Source organism: Rattus rattus, chromosome 10 (genome assembly GCF_011064425.1).
Source record: "Rattus rattus isolate New Zealand chromosome 10, Rrattus_CSIRO_v1, whole genome shotgun sequence".
Lineage (NCBI taxonomy): Eukaryota > Metazoa > Chordata > Mammalia > Rodentia > Muridae > Rattus > Rattus rattus.
In genome coordinates this window covers 70,253,388-70,271,448 of record NC_046163.1, presented here as the reverse complement: position 1 = coordinate 70,271,448, position 18,061 = coordinate 70,253,388, and the positions used below count along the sequence as shown (strand labels likewise).

Sequence of the window (18,061 nt, the reverse complement as noted above, 5' to 3'; positions counted from 1 at the left end):
AACTTGGTGAACCAATGAGTTTTACTGGGGTTACTGACAGGAGTATGGGAGAGGAGTTGCTTACAGGCAGAAATTACTCAAAGCAGTGCATCACCAAGGTCTACTCCAGTATGGGTGGCATCTGGGAAAACCTGGACCACACTGCAGCAGCTCAGCAGGTTGGGAGTGTCCTTTCCAAGCCACTCTGGTCTAAACCTCTTCAGGCAACTCTGCTAGTTTGAGTCTTTACTGCTCAGCTTCCTCTCATCTGAGACAGGCTCTCAGCTTTATTGCTTACTCTAGTAGGCATGGACCTAGTAGATTTGGTCAGTTTCAGGGACTTCCTGAAGCTATTTTGAGTTGTTTACCTCTCTGCTTAAGGAGGGTCCTGGAGAACTGAACATAAATCTCAGAGGAAAGTGTAGGACAAGGAACTGGACAAGGAACTGGCTTCCAACACTCTCAGGCACTCTGGTGTGTGTGTGTGTGTGTGTGTGTGTGTGTGTGTGTGTGTGTGTGTGTGTGTGTGTGTGTGTGCGTGTGTGTGTGTGTGTAGGGGGGTGATGATTTGTGTGGGCATAGAGGTGTCGTGGCATACCATGGAGGTCAGATGACAACTTTATGCTGCTTTTTCTTCTGCTTTCACATGGTCCTGGGACTTGAACTTAGGTCATCAGGCTTTTGCAGCAAGAACTTCTAGCCTCTGAACCACTTTTCAGTCCCTTAAAAATAATTAACTTCAAGATGAGCATGCATGGTAAAAACATTTGAAAAAAATAAAACGAAAGATGAAATTAAAAGACCAGAAAGAAATGAATAGAGAAAAATGGAACAGACCAAACTGAGGGAGGAAAAAGAAGAGAGTAGTAAACAGAAAACAAAATCATGCGCTTCAAGGAGGTCTATGTCTGAACTAACAAAGGCGGAAAGGATGGCAATCCTCACCAGGGGCACAGATTATCCCAGAGGAGTCAGGAGCACAACTTGACCACTTATGATGCAAGGCACCTCATCACTGTGCCCTGCTTCGTCATGGTATAACAGCGATTCCTGCTTCATACTCTGTCAGGAGAATTGCTTGTGATAACATACATTTAGTTAAGACCTTGCTTGCCGAGTATCAACGTGATATGCAGACTATGCACCCTCTAAGACTTAGATGTTTCTGAGGCAGATGCACTCTGCTAAAAGCAAGAGTCAGGAATATAAAAAACTGTGAGACTGAAGACTTACAAAACAGATGGAAAAATATCCCAGGAAAATACAGACTCAAAAGAATCAGGCACGCTATTAAGGGCAATAATAATTAGGCAGAAATCTTACACATAAAAAAGATGACTCCCAGGAACACTCCATGCTTCCAAAGGAGGAAAGCAACCAACAGTGCTCCCCAGCTTCAACATCCATGGACCGCATCACTAACAAGAATGGCCGTGATAAGCCTAAGGGTGCAGTAGTGGCACACACACTCTGGTGGTAACCAACCGTTCTCTAATTGTACACGAGGCCAACTGGACAAAGGGGAAATCATGCCTGATAGTGGAAATCTAGCTCTTAGGGCTTTACTGCTGAGAACAGACACCATGACCAAAGCAACCCAGAAGGACAGCATTTAATTGGGGCTGTCTTACAGGTTCAGAGGTTCAGTTCATTATCATCGAGGTGGGAAGTATGGCAGCATCCAGGCAGGCATGGGACAGGAGGAGCTGAGAGTTCTACATCTTCATCTTAAGTCCACTAGGAGAAGACTGGCTCCCACGTGGTTAGGAGGAGGGTCTCGTTGCCCACCCCCACAGTGACACACTCCCTTCAGCAAGCCCACATCTCCTAATAGTGCCACTCCCTGGACCAAGCATATTCAGACCATCATAATAGCTAATTACTGAGGGCTGGTAAAGTCATAGAAGACCTACAACTGCCATTTTACTCAAACAGAAAATCTCTAACTACATGCTAAATATTTGTCCTTATACCCACAGGTAAGTGTAGTTCTCACCCTCATCAAGAAAACTTTGCTTTGCAGCAGACGGAGACCATTTCAGAAAATGAAAACCCAGTCCCATTTCATACATCTACAACAGAACTCCTGCAACTAAGGCTTAAGGATCGTTGCTGAAGATGGGAAGGAGGCTCAGGGGTCATTGCTGAAGATGGGAAGGAAGGGCCAGAGCTAAAAACAGGGCTGGGAGAAGCCTCCATGGATAAGGCACTTGTCACAAAAGCTTGAGGGCTGGAGCCTGGATCCTCAACTCTACTAATAAGCTGGAGGTGGCAGCATGTTTCTGTATCCCAGCATACTGTGGGTGTAACGAGTGGCTGAGATAGGGGAACCCCAGAAACTCAGGCCAGTTGTCCTGGTTTACACTGTGGTAAACAAGGTAGGAAGTGAGGACCAACAACCCAAGGTTGTTCTGTGACCTCCATACATGCACAGTAGTACCCATACACACATTCCTATGCATGAACCTATACACATCATACACACACACACACACACATATACACACACATATACACACATACACACACACACACACACACACACACACACACACTTTTTAAAAGACAGATTAAAATATAGGTTAAAAAAATGAACCAAAAGTTTAACACAGATGTGATTTTAGAAGGTAACATCATTTTTAAAGGTATTCAACATTTTTTCCACCATTAGTAAAATACACATTAATATCACAATTCAATATCTCTTTATGCTTACTTTATTCTAAGAATGACAATATCGAAGTCTGCCAGGACACAGGCAAAACCAGCCCTCATACGTCATAGGTGGGATGGATATAAGACTGAATACCTAACTAACCAAAAGAGCTTGGCGGCTTTCTTACATATATAAGTCTACCTCACACATGTGCATGGACACACAGAAAGCAGAAAGTGCACTCATAGGAGTTTATCCCAGAGAAATAAAAGTGTCCACATAAAACCCCAGCCATATATAGCAGAGACAAGGAAAGAAGCAGAAAGAAAGAAAGAAAGAAAGAAAGAAAGAAAGAAAGAAAGAAAGAAAGAAAGAAAGAAAGAAAGAAAGAAAGAGGGAGGAAGGTAGGAAGGAAGATGGAGGGAGGGAGGGGGGAAGGAAGGAAGAGAAAGAAAGAAAGAGAAAGAAAGTAAGTCACATCATATATTATTCTTTCAAATATATAAAAAGCACATACCAAATATAAGTTTTATTAATAAATATGTAAGTTATATAATCATGAGAAGTGTCCATAGAAAGACCACAGCTTCAAGCTCATGGCCTTGGGAACAGGGGACCTCTGCTTTACTTGTTCACATCCTGGCTCTGCCTGACATGAGAAATTATCCGTATTTACAATCTCTAAAGAGTTTTTCTAGCTGGATGTCTGCTAAGCTTTTTCTCTACTACTCTGCAAGTTTGAAAAGTTTCTAACTGGAAATAAAAATGTATACATACAATGAAGTGTGACATGTGACCACCAATAATGGGTAATAATGTAGATGTCATTGGAGGTGAGGAGAGAAGTGGGTCTAGACACAGTTGTACTATGCAGAACAAAGCAACCAGTAAAGAGGAGAAAGGAGACACATGCTTTCTGGAAGGTATACCTCAGACTAGATGATGTTAAGTAAGGAAAATAAGCACAATGTTCAACAAGAGAAAAATATTTAAAAGTAGACCATATTTTTGTTTAAAAACCTTGACGCAAACACACATACATACATATACACATACCACATACACAAATACCATACACACACGCACACACACACACACACACACACACACACACACACACACAAATATTAAACTGGAAAACTTCTGCAGACAGTAAAGTGAAGAAACACACTGTGAGATAGAGATGCTAGTTGCAAACTATACATCTGTTCAGGGGTTTATGCTAAAAATTACCTAAAGTACATAAAGAACCATAGCAACTCCTAGATAAAACATCCCATCTCAGCAGGAAGCTCATGGAGACCCAGGATATTCTAAAAGGGAGGTGAAATCTTTGATCCTTCAAAGAAGGCTCAGCAAGACTCAGTAAGTAAACAACTCAGAAACCTCAGGAAATCCCTGAAATTGACCAGATTCACTGATCTCCATTCTCAAGCTGGGCTTTGGTGACATCATTACTTTATTATTAGTTCCTTATCTGGAGTGAATAGACATTTGTTCATGTTGCCCCAAGAATTTATGTCACATAAGCTGCTACAGCAAGAAGAGGGCCAGACTCCTCTCCAAAGATCCTAACAGTCAATATATGCTGCAAGCATGTAGAAATGTGCTCAAAGTGACTGACAAATTTAAAACAAAGGGAGCTGGAGAGGTGGCTCAGCAGTTAAGATCACCTGCTGCTCTTGCAGTGGATCCAAGTTTGGTTCTCAGTACACACATCAGGAGACTCACAACTACCTATAACTCCAGCTCCAGGGGATCAATACCCTCTTTGGACTCTGTGGGCACCTCATGTTCACTCATTCACAGAAAACCCAGCAGCACCTCTGGAAGGCAGCAGCCAGCTGTACTTCCTAACCACACTCGGGATGCTACAGTGGTCAAGGTACATGCACTCCTCCCTCATCCTGACTACAGATGCCTGCCTCAGCCATCACTAATCTCAGGTTGAATAATGAACTGGCTTCTGCAGATGGAAGGTGCCAGAGAGGATAAAGGTGGAATCTCACCCACATCTTCACTATAGAGGATCCACAGAAAGAAAGGCCAGAACAGAGTGAGCCCAGGCAGGGACACTGAGGTAAGGTCACCCCCCTAAGGGAGACCAGCAGAGCAGGTCAGGGCTCTCCTCCACACAATGCACATTCCTCTCAGGAAGCTACTGCTGCTGAGGGGATATGGGACTCCGAGAGGTACCCCTCACACCTCCAACCAGGGATGCTCTGCTCAGCTACTGGGAGAGCACTTAGCTGACAGGCTCCGGCCATTAGCTCAAAGTGGAGAGAAAGCCTGCAGAAAACAGGAGCTAGTGAGTGCACGGGAAGGTGTCCCTTCTGCCCACCCTGCCCCCATGGAACCCCTTGGGTTGGCACTTTGCTCCCCCTTCACAGACCATCTCTGGTGAGCTTCCCTACCCAACACCACTTCCTCCATGGTATTACTCAATTTCTGCATCTATGGGCTCCAGCTTATGATAAATGTTCCCAGCACGGTTTATATGCTACATACGATCATGTTTAAAGCAGAAGGTAAATGTGGTTTCCCTGTCCCACGATGAGGGAACTCACAGACCCTCTGCAGGCTAAAGCCAGAGCACTTACCTAGTCACTCCAGTTATTGGCTTGAATGTGAAATGTCCCCCCATACGCTCCTGTGCTCAAACACTCGGTCCTTGGCTGGCGGTAGTTTGGGAAGGGTGTGGAATCTGTTGGATGGTTGGCCTAACTGGAGGAAGTGTCTGCTAAAGGGCAGGCCTTATGGGCTAAATAGCCTGGATCCAGTTCCATTGCAAGTTTTGCCTGGTCCCTGGTCTGAGAGATGAGAGCAGGCTGACCAGTGCTCCCACTGCCAAAGACACAGGCTGCCCCCCAGCACTGTTCCTCCCCACCTTTGACTCTGCAGCCAGAACCCTGGGTCTGACTAAAGCCCTCGTCCCTTCAGTTGTTTCTGTAAGTATTCTGTCACAGGGTGAAAAAAGTCACCAACACACCGTACGGTACGAACCGTAGCCGACAGCATGGAAAGTCACACGGAGAAGAAATAGTCCCAGTGGGAAACACGTTGGGTTCAGAATCAGGTAAACTTCGGGTGGTTTGTTTTTGTGCATGAGTGTGCACACAAGCATATATGCAGGCATGCAGGGGCCTGCAGAAGCCAGAGATGGGGTCAAGATCCCCTGGAGCGGGAGAGACAGGCAGGTGACGGTTTCCTCATGTGGGTGCTAGGAACCAAACATGGACCCTCAGTAAGAGCAGTTGGCATGCTCCTACTCTTGATTTTCCTGAAGTCAGAGTCTCTCACCAGCCTGGACCTCACTCACAGGCTAGGCCCACTCACCTGGCACACCCCAGGTATCTGCTCTCCAGGGACTGCAGACACTCACCACCACACCTGGCTTTTCAGATAAACCTCATGCTTAAACTACAACCCACCTCTTACCTCTCGCCTCAAAAAAGTCAAAGTTTTCCCTAGCGCCAGGGTCCTCCTCTGTAAACCAGCCCAAGGTATTCAGACCTGAGGTGCACAGACCTGCCCCCTGGTGTACCCCGTGGCTTAGGGGCTGTGCAAGGGGGACTAGGAACAAAAGCACACTGAGGATGAACTAGGAGACAGAGCAAACTGATGGACAAGTGGGCCTTAGAAACAACATATGTAGACTGCTATTGCAGACCCACAAGACTGTGTCTGCTTCCCCCAGAGGTGGAGGGGGTTTCCCTGGGTTCCTCTTGTATCAAGGATATTTGACTGAGAACACGGGGCAGTGTCAACTACAAACTGAAGATAACAATCCCCTGCCATGAGCAGCATCACAGTCTCCTGACTTCCAATCCTGCATGGGAGGCGTATGGAAGTCCTTACTGGGTTCTCACGGCACAGCAAACGCTGCATGTCTGTGAACTCCCCTTACCTCGCCAGAGGATGCAGGTGGGCAGGGGGTCTGCTGTCAAGGCAGAGTTCCTGAGGAGACTCCCTGCAGGCAGGAGGGAAGGCGAAGGCCATGCTGTCACAGAAAAACTGCTGTAATCTAGGTGGACTCCAGCAGGACCCAGTCACAGGCCTTTACATTTGAGTGTTTCCTCCATGAGAAAGATCTGAGAATAAAAACCTCCATCTCTGTGTCAGGAGGAGGAGGAAAAAGACCTCTCTGCTCCAAGTGTCTTTCTCAACAAGACCTTGTGCCCCTCCCCCCTTCCTCCCCAGAGGCTCTTGGCCACCAGCCTAATAGGACAAAGGGGACAGAGGTGGAGCCCAGGGTTCAGATGGCCGTAAATATGGTGGAATGGCCTCTGGAGACCATGGCAGCAAGACAAAAGCACTTTATTGTTCCAGGGATAGGGTATATAAGCACTTTTTTAGGGGTATGGGTGGAATAGACTAATTGGCCATGGCATCAAGAGAGCAGGAATGGCTGACTGGTTATAATACAGTACCTACTTATCTTTTGGGGGGGAAGTCAGAGGAAGACGCGTGTGCTGAGTTACACAGCCTTGCAGAGAGCTCTCTACAAGGTCACTTTTCAGACAAGGCCAGACAAGGCCAGCCACCTGTGTTCAGGGACACTCTCCAGACAAAGACAGGCAGAGGCAGGGAAGCTCTGCTGATAAGTCCCCCATTTTGCACAAAGCTCGGAAAATCATCCAGCCATGGGGGACTGCTACCTTAATAGTAAGGTTCCTCAACAAGGCCTCACCTCCAGAGAAACCACTTTACTAGGCTTGGCCTTGCTGGTCATGGGGAAGGAAAACCCTCCTGCACCACCCTATCCTCATCCTACGCCTCCGAAGAGAGGAGACAAGGCTGTAACACAACTGTGAAGGGCACAGTTCATGGTCCAGGCTCACTGAGTGATGGAAGCCAACAGCCAAAGAACACTTACCCATCCCTGCCTGTGTCCTGTCTCACTAAAGGTAGCAGAAGTCCACCTTTCCTTGAGTTTCTTATTCCTTATCCATCATGGCTGCTTCCAGCCAAAGCCAAAGAAAAAAAAAAAAAAAAAAAAAAAAGGAAAGAAAAGAAAAGCTCATTTAAAGCAACTGTGATTAAAGCACTAAGGGGCTGGTGGGTAACATTGACGACAGGCGAGAACAGATTAGCAATGTGAACAGAGAGACAAGGCCAGTCTACAGAGAACCAAACAGAAAGACTAATTATCAAAATCCACAATAACCAAAATGAAAACCCATTTGCTGAGATCATTAGGAGGTGGCACTCAGCAGAGATGTGATCCCAAATCTCCGAGCTCAGGTATAAACTGCTAGAAATATTAGAAATTGCAAAGAATGGAGGAATACTGGAAAACTAACCAGAAAATATCCAAAACCTAGGATAGGTACCGAAGGCGTCGATGCACGTAACAGAAGCACCAGGAGACAAAACAGAAGACATACACCCCAATAAGCACCAAGGCTTCACCGCGCTGAAGTCAGGCACAGATCTCAGATCCCAGAAGCAGGATGTTGCCACACAAACAGAACAAATGGAGGAGTACCTCATCAAACTACGTAAATATCAACGAAAGCAAACAAAACTCCTGAGAGGAGTCATAGGCAAAATCATCACAACTGCCTTGGTGCCTTTTCTGTTGCTGTGATAAAATATTCAGACAAAAGCAACTCAGAAAAAGCAGGTTATTCTGGTTCACAGCTCAAATGTATGAGCCACCATGGCAGGGGACTGAAGGTGACAAGAGTCTAAAGCAGCTCGTCACATGGCTCCTATAACCACAACTTAGAGAAGACTTGAATGCTTGCTACTGCCCAGCTCTTCTTATCCATTCATACATCCAGGATCCCAGCCAGGGAATGGTGCCACCCACAGTGGACAGGTCTTCCCACATCAATTAACACAATCTAGATAATCCCCGACAGGCATGCTCAGAGACTTCCCAGGGGAGTTTAGATCCTGGTGAGCTGACAATTAGCAGGAACCTTCAGAGACATAAAGATAAGGAACACCAACATCTCAGAACCAAGCAAGCAGAAGGTATGTGTGCACACAGAAAATGCACACCACCTCCATATCTGCACCTCATGAAATCACCCCCCAAAGTGAAGGAGAAACAGAGATTCCCTCAGACAATAGTGGATGGGTCTCACAGGAGAGACCCATACCAAGTCTTCATACTAGAAGAGGTGAAGCTCCCTACACAGAAGGAAAATGGTCCAGCCCTACTCCAGAGGTACTTAAAGATTGGAAGACTCCCAGAGAGGCAATAAAGGTAAACGTGTTCCATCTTGTTATTATTAGATATCTAGCATGGGAGTTTGATCAAAATAAGAGCAACGTGGGTAGGCAAGATTGTTCAGTGGGTAAAGGCACCGGCCACTAAGTCTGATGACCTGAGTTTGGTCCCTAAGATCTGCCTGGTGGAAGGAGAAAATTGCCTCCCATGCCTGCAACACATACATACCTAATACATACATGCATAATACATATATACATACACTCATTCATACACACATACGGTAAAAGTACTAATGACAATGTATTTGACTGTAATGGTAGAAGTACATTTATAAATGACACGAAGGAAAGCAATGGTCCATGGAGCAGAACACTGGGGCATGTTGTTACTAGAATGTATTGTGTGGCTAGATTGATGAATTGCAAACACCCAGGGCGACCACTAAAAAAACAGAATTAAAAGAAACACGATTTCTGGCTGAGGAGATAGCTCAATCGGCAACATGATTGCTATGCAAGAGAACCTGAGTCAGGACCCCGGTCCCTTTGTAGAAAGCCGAGCGAATGCAGCAGCCATGCCTGTCACCTCAGTGCTGAGGAGACAGAGTGTGGATTCCTGCAGCTCATAGCCAGACAACCCATATGAATCAGAGAGCGCCATGTTCAGTGAGAGACCCTGTCTCAAAAACAACGCCTAGAGTCACTAAAGACAATACCTGACCTTGATTTCTAACTAATGCACACATACACACACACAAGCACACACACACCACACAACACACACACACACACACACAAACACACACACACCATACACACACACAGACACACACACACCACACACCATACACACACATGCATATACACACCATACACACACACACACACACACACACACACACACACACACACCCCAACATGTACACATATACCACACTCAGGCACCAAGACAAGAAGGAAAAGAGCAGACAACACCACAGCAGCAAAGACCAAGGGCAGTGAACAGAGAAACAGAGCTACTACAGCCAGGGGCCTGGACTTTGGTAATCACATTAGGCCTAGCTTGTCAGGTTGGTTTAAAAAAAAAAAAATCAATCCAGCCATCCAGCCACACGCCGTCTGCAGCCCAGAATTAAGTATGCAATGGAGACAAGATGGGGAAGGATATGTGTGCTAGTACTAATCTAATGAAAGCAGGGTAGCTACATCAGAGCAAACTTCATCAAGGCCCAGGGAGCCAGTTCTCCAAGGACACATAACAATGCTACACAGGCGCCTAACGACAGAATCTAAGTCTGTGAGGCAAGCACCGTGAGGAGGCCTGGGAGATGGCCCCGGCGGGTAAGAACACCTGCTTTGCAAGCATGAGGTCCTGCGTTCAAACCTACAGCACCCACATAAAAATCTGGGTGTGGCCACACACACCCCTGTAACACCAGCATGCCAGGGGTAGAGGCAGGAGGATTGCTGTGGCTTGCTGGTCACCAGGCTAGCTCCAGATTCAGTGAGAGACCTTGTCTCAAAGGAAGGAGGTAGGAAGTAACACAGCAGGACACCTGATGTCCTCCTCTGGCCTCTAAGTGTGCATGGATGTGTGCACCCACACAGACACGCACACATAAATAAATCAAGGTGTGTTTTTAACTAAATGAAAACGTATTTTAGCTAAAGGCAAAACATGTTTTGATAGAGGGAAATTTCTGATAGTTTAAGGTATTAGAAAAGAAAGATCAAAATCAGAAATCAAAACATCTGCTTTAAGAAACTAGACAGAAAATTAAATCAAAAGTAAGAAAACTAAAATAAATCACTAAATCTGGGCAGAAAACAATGAAGTGGAAAACGGGGGGGGGACAAAGTCAGCAGAGAAAAATCAACAAAACCTAAAATTAATCTATATCAAAAAGATGAATAAAATTACCAAGGGGACCAGACAGGTAGACAAGATACTAGATCATGTCCTTCTTTTGTTCATTAAATCAATTTCCACAAACTAAGGAACACCACAGAGCAGCATCTAAGTGCTGCTGGGTTCTAAAAGCTTAGGATCCACCCCAAGGAACAACCACAGCAGAGAAGTAGGCTTGGGGGTGGAGGGATGACTCGGCGATAAGAACAGTTGTGCTGAGGAGCAGAGTTCCAATCCCGGCACTTAGGTACCGCACCAGGCATCAGCCGCAAGCCCACAGCACCAAGTCTAAGGCGGGGAGACACAGAAGGATGCTGGGACTCGCTGGCTTCTAACTCAGGTAGGAAGATGTAAGACCTAGGTTTAAGGAGAGGCCCTGCCTCAAAAAACTACGGGGAAGTGTCAGAGGACCCTCCATGTCCTCTTCAGTCACCTGAGCTTGCAAACAGGCACATGCACCTACACGTACACCCATGCACGCTGTCATATGGAAATAAGTGAGCAGAGTCAGCATTACTAAAGATGCAATGTCCCTTTCTGGGTAAGAGTGATGTCCTACACTGAGCATGGGACAAGGACCATGAAATGCAAAAGTGTGCCTTTATCAGTGTGGCTTAAGGAAATTTGTGAGCACGCCACTGACAGGGGAACAGAAAGTTACTTCTGTGCCTGCTCACCTAAGCCTTGGCAGCCGGTTGTCAAGAAAACACAGGTTTAAGTGTTCCTGTGAAGTACGTGCCTCTACCTCATCGACATCTAGCCGGTTAACGAGGGGAAGGCGATGCCCTCTGGAATGTGACAGGACTCACCCAACCTGAGGAAAGGACTCCAAAGCAGAAGGCTGAGTTCCTGGTGTGACAGCTCATCTTGACTGTCAATTTGACAGGCTTCAAAATCACCCAGAGACACATCTGTCCGTGTGTCTGTGAAAGGGGTTCCAGAGAGTGAAATGAGGAAGACCCATCTGGGATGGGATGGGGTCTCAGAGTGAATTACAAGGAGAAAGTGAGCTGAGCACCCACGTTCTAGAGAAGGATTTTACCTATGAACTCTGTCGCCTCCTGAGAGGACCTAGTCTGCTGACCAGTCATACGGATCTGGGACTTGTATCACCGAACACCACAATCATACAGGTTAGCTCCTTGTGGTAAATCTCTTAGCTATTTCTCAGGTAAAATCCTGACTGCTGCTTGGAGAAACAGTATTTAAGCAAAGATTTACAAAGAAAGAGTTGACACTTAGACACCAATGGGCAGAGCCAGCCTATGACATACATAAAAGAAACAACACAGAAACCAGAAAGACTGTGCACGGTGAGCAGGGACATCACCCACAAGAAGAAACAGAGAAAACTCATCTGTGAATTGCAAACCCTTGTTTACTAATCCTTTAGTCATAGGCTAAGAAACATCATGACAAAAGAAAAAGTTGTTGCCGCCATCCAAATGACTTCCCTCAACAAGCCACATGGTCCCGCTTTTGGGAAAAGTTACCAAAGCTCCTATGGTGCCTGTGTTATAAACTTACCCAGCACACACTGCACAAACATGTGCAGGGCACATACTGGAGCTCAGAATTCTGGGAGCTTCTCCCTTAGCAAAACTGGAAGACGGAGGTTAGGCCAGTAGGGCGATACTTTTAACCACTGCTCAAAAGCTGACTAGCTATCTCCGGCAAATCGAGAGCTTACGCTGACAAATTTACGCTAAGACGGAGGTTTGCTGATGAGGCATGAAGCATCCGGAGAATCTCACTGAGAGTGAAGATCAGGCCTGACTGAAGGTGGTGTGTGGAGACGAGGGTGCATTAAGCCTGACAGACACTTCTCGTGGTATCCGGCCCTTCACACACTGCAGCAAAGGGAAGAATACCACCTCCTCATTTGGTCCTAATGTCAGAGATTATTAGATCAACACCTTTAAGAACATTTACTAACCTGCAAAGGGATTTGTAGATATATAAAGCAAAGAAAGGAAGACACCGTCATTCTCAGACAGGGCTCAATCCCATAGCATTTGCTTGTGGAGTTTTCCTCCTCAGGAAGTGGAAAGTATATAAGGAAAGTATTAAACACACAAAGAATGAAATGCTGCTATATGGCTAGAGATCACGGGGGATTTTTATCTCCTTCCTTTTGGTTCTTGTCTTGTGTTTTCCTTGAATAGTTTGCATTGCTCAAATAACAAAATTGTCTATGACTTATAAAAGTTTTAATGGCATCCTTTACAAATGAGAAGCACTTCCAGCTCTTTGCCGTGCCCTAAGAAAAGCGAGCTGATGCCCGTAATCTCCGGCGAGTCTGAACACAGGGCTGTCTCTAGCCTGCCTTTACACATACCAAAGTGTGAGGATCAAACCCCTTCCCCCGCTGTTACACAGCATGCTTCATGGAGCCTAGACAAACCGAAGTGCCAGCCCAGAGGCTGGAGGTCCCAGAGGTCCCCTTTCATACAGGCACAGCATCTCTACGCCATGCCATATTCTCAGCACACACACACCCAGGAAGTGAGGCTGATGGGGTACACCCACCCTTACCTCTGCCAGGCGCGAGTGCTTGTGAACATTCTCACCCTTCTGCACACTGGGGGCCAGCTGCTGCAGGACTCCCCTGCTGCTTGTCAGAGCTCTGGTCAGTCGAGCAAACTTCCCCCAACCTGAAGCAGGCAGAGAAACACAAAGACAAGGTCAGCCACACACACTAAGGGAACACAGGCATTCTCATCCAGCAACACCACAGGACAATGACTGAGGTCGTCTGGAGCTCCGATGAGAGCATCTCACATGCGTGAAGGCAAGCAAGACCAGCGGCTCAGGAAAGAACCCAGAAGTATCGAGGTTTAAGCGGCAACTTGCTTTTCTAACACACCTGAGGTCCATTCTGATCGCAGCCTTGAGACACAGTAGAGCAGTTTTGGGGAACTCTACCAATGAGGAAAGGAAGCCTGCAGTGCTTTGGGAGAAAGTATCTAGAGTGCAGACTTCTCCTCTGGGCAACGTTCTTTCATTGGTTCACACCAAGTGACAGGGATGGTTCTCTGCCTTGGACGACTTTCCTCAGGGTCGTCTCAACTCCTCCATCCTCTGATCTTGCAGAAACTGAGCTACAAACTACCCAGCATTGCACTGCCTTCCCCAAGACCAGGAAATGAATAACCAGCATCTAGGGAAGGTAAAGACTGATTTTATCTTTATGGTGAGGAGAAGGTCATGGAGGACAGGTGTTTCTGAGAATCTAAAAAGTCTAAACGATCCTGGCTGCCCTTAAAGTCCCCCCAGATACAACCGGCAACATCTGAATCAAGGTTTTGACCAGGCAGCTGTCCCATGAGACCTCTGAAAGCTTGTCAGGTCCCAAGACCAGAATCTCCAAACACACGTGTTCCGGTGCATAGCAAATAAGCAAAGCGTGCAAGTGTTACCGTCTGTGATGCTGAGAGGAGGCAACTGACTCATTCCCATCCCTCGGCCTCTAGAAATAGTCAGCACCTTCCACAGAAACTGCGTCTTCTAAGTTTTACCCTGGAGCACCTTCCTCAGGACTGACCTAGAGTCCAGAGGACAAGGGAGGAGTGCCGTGGTTTTCCTATAACTTTAAAAGTCTTTGATCTGAAGAGCTTTGGTCAATATGGCAAGCAAACAGGCTCTTACTTTGCTCCAGAAGCACCAGGTGTCAATGCATACAATGGTATCTACACATCCCCACCACCACATGCCAGGAAGAGGGATGCAGATCCCTGCAGCACGGTGGCTGGGCTGTTGGAGCTCCACTCAGGTCAGCAGGAGGGACAGCCTGCAGGGGGCACTGACATCTGACTGAGTTCAGTGGGATATGCCACGGGTACTGTGGACTGGGACTTTTAAAGATCTCTTTCAGAGACAGGTTCTCCTTTACCTCACAGCAACACTGACATTGAACAGTGGATGCACATGAGTACCCCGCGTACAACACTGTCTGCGCCCTAAAGGGTCCCTTCCAATATTTCCCCCATCGATGTGCAAACGTGAAAAGTCTACAACGGCTGCTTAAGCAGCTCCCGTAACTACAGTTCCTGAGGTTAGCTTCAGCGGCGTCTCCTCTCTGTGAGCACCGGCAGCAGAAAGACTGTACTGTGTCTGACTCATCATTCCTAAGAGCATCTCACCAGCGTGCCCAGGAAGGAGCCCTCATCCCCCAGTATTGTAATCTTGGCTCTCCCTTTCCTCATACACCACCTCTGGTCAGGTTCAAATAGACAGGTGGGTCTACACCTTTGCCACAAGCTACAAGAAAGCAAGAGGGTGGGTGACTCGTCCTTGCGAGCAATGGAGAAGCGGTAGCCAAAGCCCACACTTCACACCTGCTCAAGCCTCGAGCCCCACTGAGAGGAAGGCAACGGCTTTGCCACCTGCCTTCCACACAAGAAGCAGAAGGAGACAGAGCAACAGTTGGACCATGAGGTATTCCTCTCAGAGCCCAGCCATAACCCACCCGCCGGTTATCCAACAGACAGCCCTGCTTGACCTTTAGTCCCTGCTCAGTGGCGTGTGTGTGGCACTTTAGTCAGAGTTAGGAAACTGGTCAAAGGGGACAGCAGAATGAAGGAGGAAGGTGCCACAGAGCTAAAGGGAGTAAAGGGAGCCTAGGGACTCAGCCCAGACCCCAACAGTAGTGCTGGGGACTCCAGGCAAAATAGTCAACTCTCTATTAATCTGGTTATTCAGAGAGAGGTGTTAGGCACAAGCAGGCTTCCCGAGCCACTCCCAGGGCGCATCCCACGCCACCCAGGTACTCAGATTGGGAAGTACACAACCAAGGCCAAGAAATTTGAAATACAATTTGAACACACATGACTTAAAAAACTAACCAGATAGTAGGCTATGTCCTTGAGGCTACAGGGGAGCTTTCTGTGTGTTACCTTCTCCTCGCTTCCAGTCTAGTTCATACGTGAGTTCTAAACAAGCCCTGGCGAGCAGGAAGCCGAAGACTTGCTGCTGACTGAGGCACTGAACTGAAAACACAGCAGGGTCAAGGAGATTGAACCAAGAGCACATCCAGAAAGCAAACCCACGTCAGAGCAATCCAGCCACACGGTAGCATCTGGGTCAGATCCTTGCAGTCAGAACTGAAGTTTACAGCCTGACAATTCAGGAGGTCTCACCGACTCCCAGGCTTTTCCATCATAAACAGGCTAATATAAAATCTGACTTTGTCCCAAGCAGGCCACCACCACACCACAGCAGGGTATGGATATTATGATAGAGGAAGTGTGAGAATCAGAACACAGCATTGGACTTCCAGGTAGCATGAAATTGGATTCCCTACCAGGATTCCCACATTGAAAGCTAACGTGTGTGAGCATGTATATGTGTTTAGACATGTGTGTGCCTGTATGTGAAAGTGGTGGTATATCTATACATATGTGCACTTGCATATATTGCATGTATGTGTGCATATGTAAAGATGTATGTTTCTGCGTAGGTGTTTACATGTGAATATGTGTTGTGTATGTGTGTGTTCTAGATTGCCTACAAATAAAGCCACACATTACTTGTGTCATTTCATCGACAAAAAAGGTTTGACACGAGACAAGAAGCTACCTTGGCTAGTGGAATAGTTGGGGTGGGCGGCAGGGAATGCACTGCTGTGTGCACCGAGATTCTCATCAGCAACACAATGCACCATGGGAGCAGGTCAGGCTAAGTAAGTGGAGCCCATGACTCGTGGAAAATGGACCTGAGCGAGTCCCCACCACCACTCTGACTCATGAGTTCTGTGGATCTGGATGAGAAGCACTCTCAGAAGGGTAGGCCTTTCCTACCAGAATAATAATATTATTAATATTAACAACAACAACAGCTACGCACATCTACCGCATCTCCGTAGAAAACACTTTGCATTGGCCCAAACCAGGCTTCTTTCCCCTACACTGCTTCTTTAACGTTCAGTCTTTGTCACATCTAGGGTAAGGAGTCCCAGGCTGTCTCCTCCCTGGACTCCACTGCCCACGTCTCAGCTACACCCCAGGGAGCCTCGAGAGCGGAGCACTGGAGGAGAAAGCCAACCACAGAGCCAGGTAGCCAGGCTACGTGGAGCACTGCTGGGTTCTTGGCTGAGTGAATGCCAACTGCAGGAGAGGGTGTGAAAGAGTGATTGACAGCTGCTGTCCGCTACCCCAGTGAGCCAGTGCAGGAGCCTGGCTCGCCCAGCCATCCTGCAGGCGCCTTTCCAAAGCCTCCAGTGCTTTCCAAACAATGCACACCCATGTCTGGCTACCCCAATCCGGCTAAAACCTAAGGCTGTTCAGCTGATCAAATGACCCCTACGAAATGTTACTCTAGCCCCTGGCTTCAGTGATGTCTGCCTATCAATTAACCAGCCGCAGATGTGATTCGACCAGGCACACGTAAGTCTCACGTAGACACATAGGTGCGGTTCGGAGCATGGTACTGGGTGGCTGTGTGACTGCTCAGATAAGTACATTCAGCCCACTTTTTGGTTTCAAGAACGTAGCAGACACACAGCCATTTACCAACATCTCGGTTTTCCAGCCCACCTCCCCGCCCTGTCTTCCATGTTCATTGCTCCCTCACTTCTAGTTTTTATCTAAAGAGTCTGCAACCATCCACAAGTCAGGCCCAAAGATGTCCACAAGAAAGTCAGGTAAGCCAGCCTGCCTGCCCCGTGTGGGCAACTGTGAAATCCGTCAGGTGCTTCATAGCCTGGTGGAAGTAATTGCCTGGCGTGCACAGGGCCGTGGGTTCAGCCTCCAGTGGGGGAAGGGATGGAAGGAAAGGGAAGAAAACCTGGAAGTCCCCGTGAGGTCAGACATGCTGGGCTGCCTTCTTCCATCCAACTGTAACTATGGAACAGTGAATTTTTAAATGCTTTACCAAATGTGTGTTCTCTCTCTCTCTCTCTCTCTCTCTCTCTCTCTCTCTCTCTCTCTCTCTCTCTCCCCAGAGCACACTGCAGAATGACACAGCACCTGACACAAACTAAGATTTAAATCCTGATCTCTGCAGAAGATTGCCTTGGCAACCTCAAATTCTCTGTAGCAAAAGCAAGAATGCACTTGCACAGGTCAGGGGTACACGAGAGTGCACTTGCACAGGTCAGGGGTACACGAGAGTGCACTTGCACAGGTCAGGGGTACACGAGAGTGCACTTGCACAGGTCAGGGGTACAAACCTTTGCAGGAGTCGTCCTCAATGGGCTGCTTGAACGCTGTTATGTCACTGAAAGTGCAAAGGAACAGAACCACTTTATCCTGTTCGTTCCTGATCGGAGCGATCTTCACAAAAAACCACACGGGTGTCCCTGAAAGGAACAGTGAAAGGATGGTCAACCATTTGCA

The 18,061-nt window shown here is 47.2% G+C and overlaps 1 protein-coding gene across 2 annotated transcripts in view; it reads right to left on the bottom strand.

Annotated features, from left to right (window-relative positions):
* The window catches only part of Kcnh1 (potassium voltage-gated channel subfamily H member 1), a 298,193-nt gene that overhangs the window by 237,160 nt on the left and 42,972 nt on the right, over positions 1-18,061 (bottom strand). For both annotated transcript variants that reach the window (XM_032915372.1, XM_032915373.1), the window contains exons 4-5: positions 17,896-18,024; positions 13,263-13,381 (exon numbers count right to left, since the gene is read on the bottom strand). In XM_032915372.1, the coding sequence (XP_032771263.1) occupies positions 13,263-13,381; positions 17,896-18,024 (248 nt within the window). The remainder of the gene's footprint in view (positions 1-13,262; positions 13,382-17,895; positions 18,025-18,061) is intronic.